A 20,829-nucleotide genomic window follows, 5' to 3' on the forward strand; every position below is an offset into this window, starting at 1 on the left:
GTCTCAGGGTTTGGGGTTCGAGCTCCACATTGGGCAAAAAGATTCTGCATCGCAGGTGACCTTGTGGACACCTCTACGATTCTATGATTCTGTGTGCCTATTCCTACGAAACATCAACACTGGCTCCAGAGTCTTTGCCACTCAAAGGTAAAGATAAAGGGTAAAGGGACCCCTGACCATTAGGTCCAGTCGTGGCCGACTCTGGGGTTGTGGCGCTCATCTCGCTTTACTGGCCAAGGGAGCTGGCATACAGCTTCCAGGTCATGTGGCCAGCATGACTAAGCCGCTTCTGGCGAACCAGAGCAGCACATGGAAATGCCATTTACCTTCCTGCGGGAGTGGTACCTATTTATCTACTTGCACTTTGACGTGCTTTCGAACTGCTAGGTTGGCAGGAGCAGGGACTGAGCAACAGGAGCTCACCCTGTCGCGGGGATTAGAACCGCCAACTTTCTGATCAGTAAGTCCTAGGCTCTGTGGTTTAACCCACAGCGCCACCTGCGTCCCTTATTTGCCACTCAAAAGTAGTCCATAAACAGAATATGGCAGCCTCGGACACAACTCCACCCTGTCTGAAACAGGAATCCAATGCCTTAGGAACATAAGCACAGGAGCCTGGTGGATCCAGCCAACAGCCTATGTAGTCCAGCATTGTGGTTCTCACAATAACCATGGGAAACCCGCAAACAGGATTTGAGCATAAGAACGCCCTCCCCATCTGTGGTTTCCATCAGCTGGTATTCCAAAGCACCGCGGTCTCCAGCTGTGGCAGCAGAGCAGAGCCAGCCTGGACAGTAGCCATCAAGCCTCTTTTAAAGCCATCTAAGTCAGTGGCCGTGACTGCCCTCCTGTGGCAGTGAGTTCCACCGTTTTCACTTACAATATCCTGGAATGAAAGTGATGCACAGCGCTGCCGACGTCGTCTCTCCTCCGCTGCAGCCTTGCGCCGAAGGCTCTCCTGGCTGCCTCCTTCAGGTCTCCTTTGGCTTGGGCTACGTCGCTTGAATTGGATGTTGGTTCCCGGAGGAGGGGCCACATGTGCAGAGGGAGAGCGGAAAGACTTGGCGGATCGTGGAGAAACATCCCGTCCAGTATCTCCACGGAGGTGGACTCCTTAATGGCAGTGGTGTAGCGGTTGTCTCGCGCCACTGGGTTGTCCTGGGAGAAAAGTTGGACAGGCAGAATGCGGCAACTAGACTGGTGACTGGGAGCAGCCACCGAGACCATATAACACCGGTCCTGAAAGACCTGCATTGGCTCCCAGTACGTTTCTGAGCACAATTCAAAGTGTTGGTGCTGACCTTTAAAGCCCTAAACGGCCTCAGCCCAGTATACCTGAAGGAGCGTCTCCACCCCCATCGTTCTGCCCGGCCACTGAGGTCCAGCGCCAAGGGCCTTCTGGCGGTTCCCTCCCTGCGAGAAGTGAGGTTACAAGGAACCAGGTGAAGGGCCTTCTCGGTAGTGGCGCCCTCCCTGTGGAACGCCCTCCCATCAGACGTCAAGGAAATAAACAACTGACTTTTAGAAGACATCTGAAGGCAGCCCTGTTTAGGGAAGTTTTTAAGGTTTAATGTTTTATTGTGTTTTTAATATTCTGTTGAGAGCTGCCCAGAGCGGGACGGGGTAATAATAATAATAATAATAATAATAATAATAATACAGTGGTACCTCAGGTTACATACGCTTCAGGTTACAGACTCCGCTAACCAAGAAATATTACCTGGGGTTAAGAACTTTGGTTCAGAATCAGAACAGAAATCGTACAGTGGTGGTGCAGCGGCAGCTGGAGGCCCCATTAGCTAAAGTGGTGCTTCAGGTTAAGAACAGTTTCAGGTTAAGAACAGGCCTCCAGAACGATTTAAGTTATCAACCTGAGGTACCACTGTAATTATTATTATTATTATTATTATTATTATTATTATTATTATTATTATTATTATTAAAAAGCAGTGCAGGTTACGACACATCCTTAAGCTGCCCCAGTGGAGGTCAAAGGTTTGGAGAGACAGTGGGTGAGATCCAATATTCTCTGTCCCCTAGTGCAAGAGCCCTTGAGCTACTGGATGGCAGAGTATGAAGGCCGCACAACAAAGAAATCCAGTGCACCAGTTGTGCTAAGAATGGAGCTGTAGAGCTGGAACGGGGCCCAAGGGTCATCTAGTCCAACCCCCTGCAATGCAGGAATTGTGCAACACCTGCTTTTTGTGCAAAAAAAGAAGACGTTTGGCCATGCACTTGTGTTTTCTCTTGAGCAACAGCCGATCCTAGTTGTGCAATCTGTTGCGCAGTAATTTACAGCAATGCATTTCCTCTTGTTCCAGCTACTGCTAAGTGACTTTAACTTAGGGCCGCAATGGGTACAACTCAATGGCATGTGGGGAGTGAAGTCTCCTCCCTTCATCTCAAAATGATCTCTTGGGAGCTCCCCCCTCCTTCTTTCTTCCATGACTTCCTCCCCCATCTCTCGGTTCCCTCCCTCCGGCTAGCAAAAGCAAAGATTTCCACATGCAGTGCATGATCAGCTTGTGGAACTCCCTGTCACAAGATGGCTACTAGTCGACATAGCTTTGGGATTGTGTATCGGTGGCTAATAGGTAAGATGGCTCAATGGATTCTCTGTGTTTCAGAGGCAGTTTACATATCACCAGTTCCGTTTACAGAAGGAAAACTGATGCAAAGGCTACCCAGAAAGCCTTTGCTTCAACTCACTGTCTACTAAGGATGGGAGAAATTCAGTTCAGGTTGTATGTAAAGGCTAAACAACCTAATTTGAACTTCCTGGAACAATATATGGGCAGAAACACAGCCTCGGGTCAAAATTCACACCCGTCTGAATTTTGCAATGCAATCAACTTATATGCACAAAATTGCATATACCAATAATGAAAAAATGCATTATATTGGGGTGGGGCGTCGTGGAGCTTGCAAAAATGTCTACATTAAAGGAAATATGGATCTTTTAGAAGAAAGTGGCACTAAAACGCTGATGAATTTTCACAAAGGCTTAAAAAATAAAACATAAACGTGAAAATGTGGAAAACTGAATGGGAGGTGCAAAATCATCTGGTTGGGAAAAGACTGGCCTAACCTTCTCCTTTCTCCCTTTCCAGCCACTACCGGGCTATCGGCTTACACCTCACCTTCAGCGTAAGATGCTTCAGCCTGCGGAGGCCTCTGAGCACATGCAGAGCCTCGGGCAGCCCGCCAATGTCATTGCCGGAGGCACAGAGGACGTTGAGAGACAGCGAAGAAGCCAGAGGCAGCAGGCTGGCAATGCGGTTCTTCTGCACATGGAGCTCGTGGAGCCGGGGCAGATTCTGCACCCCTTCTAGAGACTCCAACTTGGGTTGGGAAAGAAGAAAACAGAAAATGCTTCAGACATCTGAAGGCAGCCCTGTTTAGGGAAGTTTGTAATGTTTGATCTTTTATCATGTTTTTAATATTCTGTTGGGAGCTGCCCAGAGTGGCTGGGGTATAAATAATAAACATTATTATTCTCTCCAGCGCACCACAAAGCAAGACCCAAGCTGATGGAAACAGAATGGCTTTGCAAAACCTTGGGATCCATTTAGCACCGTTATATTAACAGCAGAGCAGAGGGACGGAATCTATCAGTGCTTAAAGCTTGAGAAGGTCTGTTGTTCATTATCCGTCAAGTGTATTCTTCATTCCTGATGTGAATCTGGACTATCTGAAGCTGTTAGGAGAAGTTTTGATCCCCTCCCACTTCTTTTTTTAGAAAGACCAACTCTCCAGGCCGTGATAAAGGTAAAGGTAAAGGGACCCCTGACCATTAGGTCCAGTCGTGGCCGACTCTGGGGTTGCGGCGCTTATCTCGCTTTATTGGCCAAGGGAGCTGGCGTACAGCTTCCAGGTCATGTGGCCAGCATAACTAAGCCGCTTCTGGCGAACCAGAGCAGCACACGGAATCGCCGTTTACCTTCCCGCTGGAGTGGTACCCATTTATCTACTTGCACTGTGATGTGCTTTCGAACTGCTAGGTTGGCAGGAGCAGGGACCGAGCGACGGGAGCTCACCCCGTCACGGGGATTCAAACCGCCGACCTTCTGATCAGCAAGTCCTAGGCTCTGTGGTTTAACCCACAGCGCCACCCATGTCCCATCCAGGCCGTGATACTGACGCTCTAAATCCGAGATGGGGAATTGGTGGCCCTGGATGTGTTATTCGACCATAACTCCCAGCACATTGGGCTATTGGCTATCCTGGCTATGCAGCTAATGGAAGGTGGAGTCCAATTAAGTATTGAGGGAAATACGCTCCCCGCACCCCACTGCTCTGAATCTAGCTCCTGGGAGTCACCCACTTTCGAGATCCTGAGCACCGCCCCCCAAAATACCTGATTCGAAGACAAATTCAGCTGTGTCAGGTTACTCAAGAGAGGGAAATCCGTGAGGCTCCTCAAGTGATTGTGGGATATATCCAGGATGGACAGGTGGGTGCAGTGTTCCAGGTCCTTCACCTCTCCGATCGCATTATAACTAAGGTTAAGGGCCACCAGGTTGTGAAGGGGCCCCATCCCTCTCGTGCTGCAACCCCAGATAAAAGCGAAAAAAGAAGGAATTTTAATTAATTGATGTCTGTTCTTATGCATATTGTGTTGTTTTTATTATGTTAGCCTCGGCCAGGGAGGGAGAGATAAAAATAAAAATTTATTATTATTATAATTTATTATTATTATTATTATTATTATTATTATTATTATTATTATTACTACTACTACTACAGTGGTACCTCAGGTTAAGAACTTAATTCGTTCTGGAGGTCCGTACTTAACCTGAAACTGTTCCTAACCTGAAGCACCGCTTTAGCTAATGGGGCCTCCCGCAGCCGCCGCTCCGCCGGAGCACGATTTCTGTTCTCATCCTGAAGCAAAGTTCTTAACCTGAAGCACTATTTCTGGGTTAGTGGAGTCTGTAACCTGAAGCATATGTAACCTGAAGCGTATGTAACCCGAGGTACCACTGTATTATGAAGGTTGCCAAAGTGTCATTCAGGAAGTGTGTCACTGTTGAGACCTGAAAGACAAGGCGCCGTCCACCCTACTTGGGATGTAGATAAACCCCTATTCTGCTCACATCCATCTTCAAAACATGTGGTGGTAGTGGCTGATTTTTAATTGATTCCAAATCCTTTTTTTAAAAGAAATGAGGTAAATCTGGGGTGGAGAGCCTATGAGGCCCTCTGGATGTTGTCGGATTTAAACTCCCATCAACCCCAGTGGTCAGGGATGATGGGAGTTGTAGTCCCGGAATAAATGGAGGATCGCTAAGCTAGACCAGTATTGTCTACATCAGCCTTCCCGGACTTAGCGCTGTTCAGGTATTGCTGGACTACAACTCCCATCAGCCCCAGACATCATGGCCAATGTCTAGGAGCAGGGCCGTCTTACCCATAGGCACTAGGGGTGCGGGGCACCCGGGCGCTGGGCACTCAGGGGCGCCAGGCCGAGAGTCCGGGGCCCGAGAGTGTTAGTTTCTGTTTGCCACTGTGCAGTGCTTTGGAGTCACAAGACTCTGTTTTGCATTCCTCACATTCCAGACTGTTGGAAGTCTCGCAGAAGACAGGAGACGGATGTGACGTTTCTGGTTTCCCGTTCCTTTGTTGCTCAGTTGCTCTCTGCTCTCACAGAGAGAGGATGTATTTATTTTCTGCCTGGGGAGCTTAGTAATAAAACCTAGCAATGTAGCCCAAACTTCTCGTCTCGTTCCCTGTGCTGGAAACTCTGCTGAATGGGGGATGTGCCTGGAGCCTTATCAGAGGCTCAGGTCGTTAATCATCATCGGAGGCGATTCCGGAAGAGTCGCTCGGTCGAACGCAGATTCCGACAGAGAGTTGAGTCCGAGAAAGAGCCCAGTGGGCTCTTCTGTTGCAGGCTGCTCTGCGCCGTGAGTTTGGGGGCGACGGATCCAGCGAGATGCTGAGGCAGCCAGCCAGCTCTGCCCTCCTGCACCCCTGGGACTGGGCAACTGGGGGGGATGTTGGGTGAATTTTTGCACCACGGCACTGCATATGCTTAAGACAGCCCTGTCTAGGAGTGATGGGTTTTGTAGTCCAGCGACATCTAGTAGGCCACAGGTTTCCCATTCCTGACATATATAAAGTACAAAAGAAGAAATAACATATTTTTCACCCTATAGGATGCACCGGCCCATAGGACGCACCTAGTTTTTTGGGGGGAATAAAGAAAAAAAAATTATCCCCCCCCCCCAGCCGTGGCTTCAGCGTGCCCCGCACTCCAGGCAGCAGACTGCTATCCGCAGCCTAGGAGTTGCGTGAAGCCCGAAGCTTGGGGCATGCTGAGCTCAGCGCGCCCCAAGTTTCTGGGTGCAGGCAAGCTCTCTGCTAGCCATGGGAGAGCTCTGCAGCTTGCAGAGAGCTACGCTAAGCCCGAAGCCTGGGGGGGCTCTGAACTCAGCGCCCCCCAGGCTTCGGGTGCAGGCACCTCTCCCCAAGCCGTGGGAGAGCTGTGCGACTTCGCGCAGCCCTCCCACGGCTTGCAGAGAGCTACGCTAAGCCTGAAGCCTCGGGGGGCGCTGAGCTCAGCGCGCCCCCAGGCTTCGGGGTGCAGGCAGCTCTCCCCAAGCCGTGGGAGAGCTGTGCAAAGTCATGCAGCTCTCCCACGGCTTGCGGATAGCTTCCTGAAGCCTGCATTCGCCCCATAGGACGCACACACATTTCCCCTTCATTTTGGGAGGGGGAAAACTGTGTCCTATAGGGCGAAAAATACGGTAAGCTGAATTTGAGTCGCCTAAGGCAATGGATTATCCACACTCAATTAATTTAACCTGATACATTATCTTTTAATTCTTCCATATCTTTACATAGTTCCTATTTTTATTGTCTTAAAAAAACCCTTAATAATTTGGGTGTTATCAAGATCTTCCTTCGCTATACCCTGTGAAAATATATCAGCTTCAAATAGCATCACGATTTATTTGAGTGAGTGAGATTTCTCTGTTTTCCCGGTACTGTACTGTGTGACTATATTGCTTCTATCACCAATGGAATACATGTTTACTCCAAAGTAAGTCCTACTGAGTTCAGTGGGACTTACTCCAGAGAAGCCTGCATAGGATTGCAGTCTTATGCATTTCTTGCCCTCTGCTAATTATTTCTTTTTGGATTTAAAGGAACAGTAATCCCTGTTATTTCCTGGTTTCAATGATTTCCTATATTTCTTTATATGTAGGCTGCCTGTATACCATACATTTTTTAAAGCTTACTCCCCAATTCCAAAGAATCCTGGGAACTGTGATAAACCCCTTACAGAGCTACAATTCCCAGCACCCTCAACAAACTACAATTTCCATGCAGTGTGTACATCTCCGTAGATACTGCCTCTCCAAATGTTAGCTCCTTTCTAACCATGTCCACTTTCCCCCAGGGTGCTGATCTGAACAAGCTCCTCAATTTATCCATATATCATAATCCAGTTCCTGCTGGCTATTTGTGAATGTAGACACCTGCCCAACCTTGCAATCAACCCTGGGCTTTTGATATTGCCCCAAATGTCCCTTCCGTCAGTTTCGCCACCTTTGAATTGGGGTTGCAAAATCGATGGTGGTGCTGGTGATATTTTGGGTCATCCCTACTATGTTCTGGGTCCCAGTTTTGATCTTTGGGATCTCCAGTTTAAAAGTTTTCAGAGATCTACAGCTGACACCCTGGAGATCTGCTTCCCGCTCAACAGGGAAAGAGATGTTGAGCCCACAGACCCTACAAGTGTCCCTATTTTCCAGGGACAGTCCTGGATTTACAGAAGCCATCCCGGTTTCTGATCTGATCCTGGAATGTCCCGCTGTTCCTTAGGACGTTGCTATTTTCATAGGAGAAATGTTGGAGGCTATGGAGTTATGCGAGCCAAGGAGATAAGTAACTACACAACCTTTAGAAGACATCTAAAGGCAGCCCTGTATAGTGGTGCCTCGCAAGACGAAATTAATCTGTTCCATGAGTCTCTTCGTCTTGCGGTTTTTTCGTCTTGCGAAGCACGGCTATTAGCGGCTTAGCAGCTATTAGCGGCTTAGCGGCTATTAACGGCTTAGCGGCTTTAAGAAAAAGGAAACAAACTCGCAAGAACTCGCAAGACGTTTCGTCTTGCGAAGCAAGCCCATAGGGAAATTCGTCTTGCGAAGCACCTCAAAAAACGGAAAACTCTTTCGTCTAGCAAGTTTTTCGTCTTGCAAGGCATTCGTCTTGCGGGGCACCACTGTATATAGATGTGGTTTTTTTAATGTTTAATGTTTTATTATGTTTTTATGTATGTTACAAGCTGCCCAGAGTGGTTGGGGCAACCCGGTTAGATGGGTGGGGCATAAATAACTAAATAATAATAATTATTATTATTATTATTATTATTATTATTACTGAATACAGTGGTACCTAGGGTTACAGACGCTTCAGGTTACAGATGCTTCAGGTTACAGACTCTGTTAACCCAAAAATAGTACCTTGGGTTAAGAACTTTGCTTCAGGATGAGAACAGAAATTGTGTGGCGGCGGCAGCAGGAGGCCCCATTAGCTAAAGTGGTGCTTCAGGTTAAGAGCAGTTTCAGGTTAAGAATGGACCTCCAGAATGAATTAAGTTCTTAACCTGAGGTACCACTGTAGGGTGTTTCTGTTTTCATTGGAGAAATGTTGGAAGGCATGGTAAAAGTAAAGGGACCCCTGACCATTAGGTCCAGTTGTGGCTGACTCTGGGGTTGCGGCGCTCATCTCGCTTTATTGGCCGAGGGAGCCGGCGTACAGCTTCTGGGTCATGTGGCCAGCAGGACTAAGCCACTTCTGGCGAACCAGAGCAGCGCACGGAAACACCGTTTACCTTCCCGCCAGAGTGGTACCTATTTATCTACTTGCACTTTGACGTGCTTTCAAACTGCTAGGTTGGCAGGAGCAGAGACCGAGCAATGGGAGCTCACCCCATCACGGGGATTCGAACCGCCAACCTTCTGATTGGCAAGTCCTAGGCTCTGTGGTTTAACCCACAGCACCACCCGCGTCCCATGGAGGGCAAGGTAGGACAATCCCTCTTTTCATCTGAGAAATGTTGGAGAGTATGAGCCTCTGATCTGGCTCCATCTAAGGCAGGGGTCAGCAACCTTTTTCATCTGTGGGCCGGTCCACCGTCCCTCAGACCTTGTGGGGGGCCCGGAATATATTTTGAAAGGGAAAAAAAATAAACGAATTCCTATGCCTCACAAATAACCAAGAGATGCATTTTAAATAAAAGCATACATTCTACTCATGTAAAAACTCGCTGATTCCTTGGAGGAAATTTAAGAACTATTTGAATAAATATTGTAACATAAAAAATTAGAAATTAGTTGAAAGAAAACAAATAGGCCTAGGATTAAATTAAGTTATAATTAAATAAATGGGATTTAGAATGTTAAGAAAAGTGAATAAGATGGACTATAATTGGAAATTGTTTTAGTTTAATAATGATATTGGAAAGCTGTTACTTTTAACTACAAGGAAACTCAGAAGGGAGGAACTTGAGGAAGTCAACCAAGATGCTTAAAAGGTTGGATTTGTGAAGAATTAAGTTTGTTGTTATTGTTTATCTGTTTATTGTTCTTTTTCCCCCTTTTCTTTCTTTCTTTTTCTGTTTTTGTGTATCACTCTGCTTTGTGGTTTTTGTTATCATTGTGGAAAATCTAATAAAAATTTATAAAAAACACACAAACAAAAACACATGCTGATTCCCGGACCGTCCGCGGGCCGGATTTAGAAGGTGATTGCCAGCTTTGTATGAGACACCAGCAAAGCGGATAAAACTCTTTAACGCTACGCCCTGCTGAGAATTGCTCTTGCTCAGGGGCAAGGCCCCAAATTGCCTCTCTCTCTCTTCTGCACAGGCCTTCAATTTCTCCACACAAACACCCCACCACCACAAAACGCCATCCATCAAGTCGCACTCACGTGCTTAAAGCATTAAGCGACGCGTCCAGCTCGGCCAAATTCTCAAACGGGAAAAGAGCTTCGGGTGGAATCTCTTGGAGTTCATTTAAAGAGATGTCAAGCTTAACAATCCTGAGGAATGAAGCAGGGAGTGGGAAGGAGAGAGAAAGAGAAAGAAAGAAAAATCAAAACTATTTCAAAACTCTCCTTCCTCCTATCCCCCAAAGCAATAACCATCACAATTCCTTTTTTCTTTTTTAGAATCTAGGTAATGATGTCCTTTTGTTGTATAACACCTCTCCCCTTTTTGTCTGTGTTTTTGAAAAATATTTTTATTAGTTTTCTTTTGGATTGATTTATTTTTAAATAAAATAAAAGGCCACCCTCCCCAGTTTTGGACAAATAGCAAGACAAACTTGCAGCAACGCGTTTCCGGAAATGGCAAACAGGCATGTTGAGTGTGGCAATCCATCAAAAAGGCAGAATAACAAACCGGGGCGGGGGGGGGGGAGAGCTGAGAACAAAGAGACAAACTTGAATCTAGTTGAACTTAGGAATGTTTGAGGCATTTGGTCTCTGCAAAATCACAGTACAGAATGGCCTGATAAACACCACCTGGATTAATGTGTGTACGTAGATCAGAATGTAGCTATCCACCTGGATTTTGCACTTTTCTGAAGGCCGCCGTTGAAGTTCATTTCTCAAAAAAAAAAAAAAAGGAGTATCAAAATGCATTTAGAATTAACTAAGAATTAAAGCGGGTGGCACTGCGGTCTAAACCACAGAGCCTAGGGCTTGCTGATCAGAAGGTTGGTGGTTCACATCCCCACGACGGGGTGAGCTCCTGTTGCTCGGTCCCTGCTCCTGCCAACCTAGCAGTTTAAAAAAGCACGCCAGCGCAAGTAGATAAATAGGTACCGCTCCGGGGGGAAGGTAAAGGGTGTTTCTGTGTGCTGCTCTGGTTCGCCAGAAATGGCTTTGTCATGCTGGCCACATGACCCAGAAAAATTGTCTGCAGACAAACTTCGGCTCCCTGGGCCAGTAAAGCGAGATGAGCGCTGCAAACCCAGAGTTGTCCGCGACTGGACTTAACGGTCAGGGGTCCCTTTATCTTTAAGAATTAGTGAATGGGCTTGCTTTCCTTCCTCCTCCCTCCCAGTCTCCTTTCCTTTTCTGCCGTGTCTCAGATTGTGAGACTGAAGGCAGGAACTGTGTTCTTGCAGATGTTGATTTCTCCAAGTTGCTTTGGAAGCTGTTTTTGTCTGAAGAGTGAGATAACTCACTGGATCCAGGGCTTATCCACACTTAGCTTTTGCCCTGCTTTTTCTAGACGCATGTCTGCACTTTAAAGCTCTGTGCCCCATTTCCCCTCACGAAACCTGCTCTTTAGCGCTCAATCAGAACTAACGTCAGTTTGGGTTTTTGACGTTTGCTCTGATTGAGCACTAAAGAGCAGGTTTTGTGGAGAAAGTTCTGGAGCAAAAGCAAGGATGCTCAGACATAGAGCTTTAAAGTGTGGACCTGGAAAGATTGGAGGAAAGGTAAGTGTGGACATGATGCCCTCTGAGAAAGGTGCCTTTGCGTCACAATTTAGAAAACTCCAAGGAGGCCAGTTGGGATCGCTCCAGTATAAATTCTCAAAGCAAGCACTGGTGCAATGCTCAGGCAGATCGAGCGAAGAAATTGAAGCATTATCTTCCATTTCTTACCTACCGTTCAGGAAATTCTGTCTTTGGAAATGATTGCCTGGAACAGAAAGAAAGAACATCCATTTGCTCCTTTGTCCAGGAGTGGGTGAACAGACATTAAAAGGGAAAATGTGATTTCAGCGTCAACAAGTGTGAAGCAATGCACCCTGGGACAAAACATCCTAACTTTAGGCAGCTGCAAAGATCGATGAAATTGTCAGCCCAGCGTGCAACAGCTCTGAAGAAAGGTAAAATCCATGCTAGGAATCATTAGGAATTGGAAATAAAACTACCGGTATTGTGAGTTGAGTTTGGGAGAGATGCTGCCTCTGAATGCTAACCTAAGTGGACGGTGATGAGAATATTAGTAATCATAATAATTTTATCATTTAGATGCTACCAATCTGACTGGGTTGCCCCAGCTGCTTTGGGCGGCTTCCAACAGAATATTAAGACACACACAAAAAACCCCTCAAACATTAAAAACGTCCCTGCCTTCAGATGTCTTCTAAAAGTCAGGTAGATGTTTATTTCCTTGAGGGTGTTCCACAGGGCAGGTGAATTGTGAACCGCCCCGAGTCCTTATGATGAAGGGTGGCATAGAAATTTAATTTAAAAAATAAAAATAGATATTTCAAGCCTGCCCGTAAAAACGTCATGTAAACATGGCTAACAAGTGTTTGAAAATGTATTACATATCTATGTTTCCCTCACACATCACGCAGCAAGGCCATGGGTCCTTTACCTGGGGTCCATAGATCCAAATTCAAAGTTGAACGCTAACTGCTTAAGTCGAGACATCTTCAAACCGAGAGCATAATGAGGCCCAGGTGTTTCCACGTTCCAGGTGAAAGGAAGGAGGTCCACTTCCACAATCCGGTCTTCAACATACTGACGGTTCATCTCTTGAGAAATACTGGAGCAATCTTCTTTGAGAAAGGAGGAAAAAAAGACATTTCTCTCTGTGTGTCTGTCTTCTTAAACCCAGTAAGAATAGAATCACAGAATTGTAGAGTTGGAAGGGTCCATGTGGGTCATCTAGAGTTATGGACCAACCCTCTGAAATGCAGGAATTTTTTGCCCAGTTGGGGCTTGAACCCATGACCCTGGGGACAGGGCTGTCTTTACCTGGGGGTGTAAGGGGTGCTGAATTCTGGGGGGCACAAAATGTATACCTACTATATACCGGTCCCTCTTGATCGTTGGCAGCGAAAAGCAAGGGAGCAAAACCCCCTACCCCCCATCACTTCGCAGTTTTTTCTGCTGTCATTGCTACAGGTGAGAGATTCCTCCCCCAAAAAAAGCTCAATAACTTTGAGTTCGCCCCCAAAAAACTTTGGCTTCCTTCCTTCCCCCCAAAATTGGGGGGCGCTGGGCAGATCTTTGCACCCCGGTGGCGCATATGCTAAAGACGGCCATGCCTGGGGAGAGCATTCTACAGACAGGGAGCAACTGCAGAAAAGGCCCTGTTCTTGTGTTGACATCCTCCAGACCTCTCGAGGAGGAGGCACACGAAGAAGGGCCTCAGAAGATGATCTCAGGGTCCAGTTAGGTTCATATGGAAAGAATATATGAATACCTTGAGGTACAGTGGTGCCTCGCAAGACGAAATTAATCTGTTCCGTGAGGCTCTTCGTATAGCAGTTTTTTCGTCTTGCAAAGCAAGCCCATTGACAGCTTAGCGGATTAGCGCTATTAGCGGTTTAGCGGCTTTTAGCGGATCAACTGATAAGCGGCTTATCAGCGGAACCATTACTCCGTGTCCGCTTCTCTGGAGCAGCAGAAAACAACCTTTCTCCCTCCTCTATGTGACATCCTTTTATATATTTGAACATGGCTATCATATCACCCCTTAACCTCCTCTTCTCCAGGCTAAACATGCCCAGCTCCCTTAGCCGTTCCTCATAAGGCATCGTTTCCAGGCCTTTGACCATTTTGGTTGCCCTCCTCTGGACACGTTCCAGTTTGTCAGTGTCCTTCTTGAACTGTGGTGCCCAGAACTGGACACAGTGCTCCAGGTGAGGTCTGACCAGAGCAGAATACAGTGGCACTATTACTTCCCTTGATCTAGATGCTATACTCCTATTGATGCAGCCCAGAATTGCATCAATACCTCTGCTCTTGAGGGGCCTTTGGGTTGGGTCCCAGTCTGCGTGGCAGTGGGTGAGCCCCTGGTGGACTTCACTGGAGCAGCTGAGCCCCCTCTGATCCATTGAGAGTGCAGGATCAGGTCTGGGACACAGTTGCTTGACAAATGACATGCCTGAGAGCCCAAAGTCGCTGGGCATTTTGGGATTAAAACATCCCGGATGGGAAAGGGTGTTCCTTTAGATCAGTGGTTCTCAAAGGGTGTAGCGAAGCCCACACTGATGTGATAAGAGAGGATGGACGTGAGGCAGGAAGAGTAAAAGGCAATCAAAGAAACATTTAAACATTTCAGTGCTGTATCATATAGTATCTATATAACTATATCTGAAGCAATCAAACTCATTTGCAACTGAGTGGCCCATTTTTATTACGAAAATAGAGGACTCCCCTCACATTACGAAACCTTCTGGTTAACTTCAAACTGCTTATCAGCTTCTACAGATAATAGTTTTTAGAAAAAGAAAACACTGATTCATGGGGGCGGGTGAGTTCTGTGTGTTCTGGGGACCCATGGGTGACACCCCGAAGACTGACAGGAAAACCTTGCCCTCAGATTCCTCCCCGTTTGCACAAAAGAACCTCTAGGGCAGTGGTGGCGAACCTTGGCCCTCCAGATGTTTTGGAACTACAACTCCCATCATCCCTTGCTAACAGGACCAGTGGTCAGGGATGATGGGAGTTGTAGTTCCAAACCATCTGGAGTGCCAAGGTTTGCCACCACTGCTCTAGGGTCTAAAATCTTCGCTGGGTTGAAAATTCCATGACTTTGTGCTCAAAACCTTGTTATGAAACCTCTGATTTGAAGCTGAGATGTACCTCTTGCCAATTAAACCTTGGTGGGGGTCAGGAAGACCTGGGGGGGGGGATCGGCCTAAACGCCACAGAAACCACCCCGTTCTCAGACCCAGCGAAGGGAAAGGATTTTGAAACATGCAGTAGGTAATTGAACATGAAGGCTCTGACGCCTGCCTAGCAAAAGTTCACCACCTCGCCTGTGATCTTTCACTTCAGACGTATTAGACCGAAATGCCTTCGGGGAGGTTTAAGTGCTGTACTATTAATGCTAAAACAAAGGAAATAACCGCCGTACAACGCCACAGCTTTAGGGTTTCCTGAAGCGGGAAAGAACAGAGGAACGGCTTTTAATCTCAAACGTCCCTCAAAGGCGTTACGTCGACGGGGTTCAAGCAGTTGGCTGCCCAACCTCCCATGGCCTCCAATTCAAAAATGAGGGAAACTTTCTTGGTCCTTTGTCATGTGGACTGTGCCAGGCGCTGTACAGAGCAGCAAAATTATGAGAGGCCCGGCACCAGAGTGAAATGTGGGATGGGACCGATGCGAGGATCCTTGCACAATTGAGCATTTGAGCGCCTCAAGGGGTTTGCAGCAGGGCAGGCTTGGTAGCACACTGTATCCTGCTGACAACATAACAAGTTTTGCATGAGGCTAAAGCATCTTAAAAAGCAGAGACATCAGCTTGCCAACAAAGGTCCGTATAGTTAAAGCTATGGTTTTCCCAGTAGTGATGTATGGAAGTGAAAGCTGGACCATAAAGAAGGCTGATCGCCGAAGAATTGATGCTTTTGAATTCTGGTGCTGGAGGAGACTCTTGAGAGTCCCATGGACTGCAAGAAGATCAAACACATCCATTCTGAAGGAAATCAGCCCTGAGTGCTCACTGGAAGGACACATCCTGAAGCTGAGACGCCAATACTTTGGCCACCTCATGAGAAGAGAAGACTCCCTGGAAAAGACCCTGATGTTGGGAAAGATGGAGGGCCCAAGGAGAAGGGGACGGCAGAGGACGAGATGGTGGGACAGTGTTCTCGGAGCTACCAGCATGAGTTTGACCAAACTGCGGGAGGCAGTGGAAGACAGGAGTGCCTGGTGTGCTCTGGTCCAGGGGGTCACGAAGAAGCGGACACAACTAAACGACTAAACAACAACAAAGCATGGGTAGGCAAACTAAGGCCCGGGGGCTGGATCCGGACTAATCGCCTTCTAAATCCGGCCCACAGACAGTCCAGGAACCAGCGTGTTTTTACATGAGTAGAATGTGCCCTTTTATTTATGTTGATGTCAATCAATATTTGATGATCTCCTACTACTGGTCCACAATAGAAAGTGTCCTTTCATATTGCATCACGGTGTGGTACGCTGGTTTGTCATTAACTGATAGGAAGTGCATACAGAGGGTGGTAAATACAGCACAAGATATTATGGACTGTCCCATGAATCCGCTGGATGAAATAGCGGAAGAACGTTGCCTCAGGAGAGTGAGGAAAATTCTCAGGGATGATTCACACCCTGGCCGGCACTTTCTTGGTCTCCTGCCCTCGAGCAGAAGATATAGAAGTATGATTAGTCGCGCCAACAGGGTAAAGAACAGCTTCTATCCGTGGGCTGTTAGGCTGCTGAATGAAAAGATAACAACAGGGCAACTGACTTTCGGGTTTGGTGGGTGTGCGTCAGTAAATGAGGGGAATTAAGACTAAGAGAGCTGAGTGGGGGGTGCTCGTGTAATCTCACTGTATACAAGTTGCACAAGTGACAATAAAGTATTTCAATTTAAAATGCATCTCTGGGTTATTTGTGGGGCCTGCCTGGTTTTTTTACAGGAGTAGAATGTGTGCTTTTATTTAAAATGCATCTCTGGGTTATTTGTGGGGCATAGGAATTCATTCATTCCCCCCCCCAAAAAATATATATAGTCTGGCCCCCCACAAGGTCTGAATGACGGTGGACCAGCCCACAGCTGAAAAAGGTTGCTGACCCCTGGGCTAAAGGGAACCCAGAGAGGATTTGCAAAGAAGCTGAATGTTGGAAGGCTCAGGGGTAGACAGGAGAAAGAACTTCTTCACATAGTTAAATGGCGAACGTAAGAAGAGGCTGCAGAATCAGGCCAACATCCCAAACAGTCCAGAATCTTCTTTCAGATGCCAGTTGTGGGAAACCAGCGAGCAGAACATGGTTTCCAGCAACTGGCATTCACAGTGGGGCAGGACAGCTGAAAACAATGCCAATTTATTTTAGGGCTCACATACGTCCGGAATTTCCTGGCCATGTTTGAGATTCGTCCACCAAAAATAGCATCCGGGTGGGATTTTCAGAATTCGGTTAAAATGTCCAGGAAAATATGGCAGTCCATATTGGAAGAGTGGATTTTTTGGGGCGAATTTCCTAAACAAATAGCTCAAAAACATTTTCGTGGGGGAGACTTTGAAAAAAAAAAAGGTTCTACAACTTTGCCCCCCCCAAAAAAACCCCAAAACACTTCAACAACTTTGCCAAAGTGTTTAGGGAAGTTTTTAAAGTTTGGTGGTTTATTGTGATTTTAATTCTGTTGGGAGCCGCTCAGAGTGGCTGGGGAAACCCAGCCAGATGGGTGGGGTGTAAATATTGTTGTTGTTGTTGTTGTTGTTGTTGTTGTTGTTGTTGTTGTTGTTGTTGTTGTTGTTGTTGTTGTTATTCCTATTATTACAAAATAAGCTCAACAACTTTTGTGTCCAGATTTTTCACTTTTTGAAATATGGCAACCCTAATTCATACCTGGCAACCGATGCACTACTTTGGTTTCAAATAGTACATGGGTAAAGGGAAAGGGACCCCTAATCACTAGGTCCAGTCGTGGCCAACTCTGGGGTTGCGGCGCTCATCTCGCTTTATTGGCCGAGGGAGCCACTGTACAGCTTCCGGGTCATGTGGCCAGCAGGACTAAGCCGCTTCTGGCGAACCAAAGCAGTGCACGGAAACGCCATTTACCTTCCCGCCGGAGCAGTACCTATTTACCTACTTGCACTATAACGTGCTTTCGAACTGCTAGGTTGGCAGGAGCAGGGACCAAGCAACGGGAGCTCACCCCATTGTGGAGATTCGAACTGCCAACCTTCTGATCGGCAAGTCCTAGTCTCTGTGGTTTAACCCACAGTGCCACCCGGGTCCCTAGTACATGGGTAGATGAGTCCAAAAAGCCCAGGAGACAATTTTTCATGGCTCTCTAGCGGCTATGCTGGCTCATTTACCAGAAGTAATGTATTTAGCATTCACTCTGGATGTGTTTATTTGATTCTGACCAAACTAAGCCTCCTAGAGCACGACATACAGGTACGTTGATGCAATTTCAAAGACTGATTCGAAGCTCAGAATCCGAAGAGGGTTCAAGCTGTCGTGAAATATCCTACAGGCTGCAAGGTCCACCCATCTGCCGGATAACAGTGCCGTCGAAGCCAAACACAGACTGGAAGGGTGACATGGACAAGTGGTATTGGGCTGTTTCAAGCAACACTGGCATGTGCCAAGGCTTGCTAAAATAAAGGACCTGGAGAAATACCAACTAAAGAACAATGGCAAGAGAAGTTGATGAACTATGCAGAACTGGCAAAAATGACAGACAGACAAAGAGAAAAAGACAGCAGAGACTGTGAAAAAGATTGGGAACCATTCGTATTTTGTTTGCAGAAACAAAGAAAGGCAATAGACTTGATGGCAGGATTTAAATAAACATCCACATTGTTAGCATCAGAAAATGTTTGGAAGATAGTGGAATAAGATGGTGTATTTAATTTTATTTTTACGTTTTTAAGGTTTGATGTTATGTTATTAATAACTTTTTTCTGCTGAGATAGCAACGCGGGTGAAAATAGAAACAAACCAGAAACACAAGTTGGGGGAAGTCATGGAGGGGAGGAAGGGAGGAATATATAGTAAAGGTTAAGAATTTGAGATGTATGTAATGAACGAAAATGAATAATGAATAATTTTTTTAAAAAAATAAAATAAAATAAAGGACCTCCTCTTAGCCTTTTTGGATTCTTGCTTCTAATTCCAGAGGGTTGAGGGATTCAAAAGCAGTTCAAAAGAAGCAATTAGCAGGGTGGCTCTCTGCCCATGGCAAAGCCTAGGGGCAACCCATTTATTAAGAGTGGCACACCTTGACGCGAAGGTGATGAGGGTAAAAAAGGAAAGCAAGTCTGTGGAGGTTATTAATGTGAGGAAGAAGCCGAGAGATCTATCATTCTGACCTGTGAAATTGTCATTTAATAAGTCCTGGCCGCTCCGGAACGTTCCAAAAGGGTAGCTTTGTTCTTTGTTCCTTGCCAATGGGCTGTGAGATGCTTGAATGTCGCAGGCGGGGAAATCTTCCAACCAGAACTGCCTGGTTCTCTGTTCGTGGCATGAATGTGCCTGCAATATTGGGCAGTCCAAGCCCCTTCAGAGGCAGAGTATCCGCTTTGAGTACACCAAGGTCCTGGGTTCAAATCCCGGCATCCTGGGAGAGAACCCTGCCTGAAATGCTGGAGAGCTGCTGCCAGCCAGTGCAGGCCATATGGAGGTGGGGGGGCCATTGGTCCTACTCCTTATAAGGTGGCTTACTAATTGGGAAGGGCTGAAACTTGATGAAATGGAGCGCTTGCTCTGTATGCTGTTCAATCTCAGCATCTCCAGTTAAAAAGCGTCAAGCCACAGACGACAGAAAAGACCCCTTTCTGCCACGTGAATCTGGATATCGCTTCCAGTCACAACAGAAACCGCTGTGGTTGACATCTTTGGATTGCTTCTTCCAGCCGACTGGCTTCTATATTTGCAGATTAAATCAAGTCTGCTATTAAATAGAAGCTCATTTTGGAATTATATGTTGACTGTTGAGCAGGTATATACTGACAGTATATACAATTTTTTTAAAAAAAAACCCCAAGGCAGAGCCAATTGTGTCAGAAACTTAAACCCCAAGTTTTATAGAATTGTAGAGTTGGAAGGGAACCCAGGCAGGTGTGGGGGACTCCCTGGTCCTGAATGGGGTAACTGTGCCCCTGAAGGACCAGGTGCGCAGCCTGGGAGTCATTTTGGACTCACAGCTGTCCATAGAGGCGCAGGTCAATTCTGTGTCCAGGGCAGCTGTTTATCAGCTCCATCTGGTACGCAGGATGAGACCCTCCCTGCCTGTGGACTGTCTCGCCAGAGTGGTGCATGCTCTGGTTATCTCCCGCTTGGACTACTGCAATGCACTGTACATGGGGCTACTTTTGAAGGTGACCCGGAAACTGCAACTAATCCAGAATGTGGCAGCTAGACTGGTGACTGGGGGCGGCCGCTGAGACCACATAACACCGGTCCAGAAAGACCTACATTGGCTCCCAGTACGTTTCCGAGCACAATTCAAAGTGTTGGTGCTGACCTTTAAAGCCTTAAACGGCCTCGGTCCAGTATATCTGAAGGAGCATCTCCACCCCCATCGTTCTACGCGGACACTGAGGTCCAGCTCCAAGGGCCTTCTGGCAGTTCCCTCATTGCGAGAAGTGAGGTTACAGGGAACCAGACAGAGGGCCTTCTTGGTAGTGGCGCCCGCCCTGTGGAATGCCCTCCCATGAGATGTCAAGGAAATAAGCAGCTATCCTATTTTTAAAAGACATCTGAAGGCAGCCCGGTTTAGGGAGGTTTTTAGTTTTTAATGCTGTATTGTTTTTAACACTCAATTGGGAGCCGCCCAGAGTGGCTGGGGAAACTCAGCCAGATGGGCGGGGTATAAAAAAATAAAATTATTATTATTATTATTATTATTATTATTATTATTATTATTAATCCAACCCCCCTGCAATGCAGGAATTGCAGCAAATGAATTCTTGACAGAGGGCCTTCCAACCTATCAAGATCTTATCATCCTTTACTGGCAAGTTGCTCCCCTGATGTGCACCCCTTGAGCCCTTGGAATATGGGGTGAGCACCCCAAACTGTTACGACTGGCATGTAAGCACCCTTGAGAATGGACAGCTTAAGACAGCTTTAGATGGAAAGGGATTTGCAGTCCATGACATTATACAGGAGTAACCGAATCCCCGCGACGGGGTGAGCTCCCGTTGCTCGGTCCCTGCTCCTGCCAACCTAGCAGTTCAAAAGCACGTCAAAGTGCAAGTAGATAAATAGGTACCACTCTGGTGGGAAGGTAAACGGTGTTTCCGTGCGCTGCTCTGGTTCGCCAGAAGCGGCTTAGTCATGCTGGCCACATGACCCGGAAGCTGTACGCCGGCTCCCTCGGCCAGTAAAGCGAGATGAGCGCCGCAACCCCAGAGTCGGC

The 20,829-nt window shown here is 46.9% G+C and overlaps 1 protein-coding gene across 1 annotated transcript in view; it reads right to left on the reverse strand.

Moving 5' to 3' along the window:
- LOC309351900 (uncharacterized protein) overlaps positions 1 to 18,872 on the reverse strand; it is a 28,888-nt gene extending 10,016 nt beyond the window's left edge. The window contains exons 1-7 of the mRNA XM_081880081.1: positions 18,779 to 18,872; positions 12,355 to 12,538; positions 11,635 to 11,667; positions 9,943 to 10,053; positions 4,358 to 4,547; positions 3,141 to 3,341; positions 881 to 1,158 (exon numbers count right to left, since the gene is read on the reverse strand). Coding sequence (XP_081736207.1) covers positions 881 to 1,158; positions 3,141 to 3,341; positions 4,358 to 4,547; positions 9,943 to 10,053; positions 11,635 to 11,667; positions 12,355 to 12,512 — 971 coding nt within the window. The 5' untranslated portion in view covers positions 12,513 to 12,538; positions 18,779 to 18,872. The remainder of the gene's footprint in view (positions 1 to 880; positions 1,159 to 3,140; positions 3,342 to 4,357; positions 4,548 to 9,942; positions 10,054 to 11,634; positions 11,668 to 12,354; positions 12,539 to 18,778) is intronic.
- Positions 18,873 to 20,829: the final 1,957 nt, after the last annotated feature.

The sequence above is a fragment of the Podarcis erhardii genome, assembly GCF_964252035.2.
Source record: "Podarcis erhardii genome assembly, chromosome: 10".
Lineage (NCBI taxonomy): Eukaryota > Metazoa > Chordata > Lepidosauria > Squamata > Lacertidae > Podarcis > Podarcis erhardii.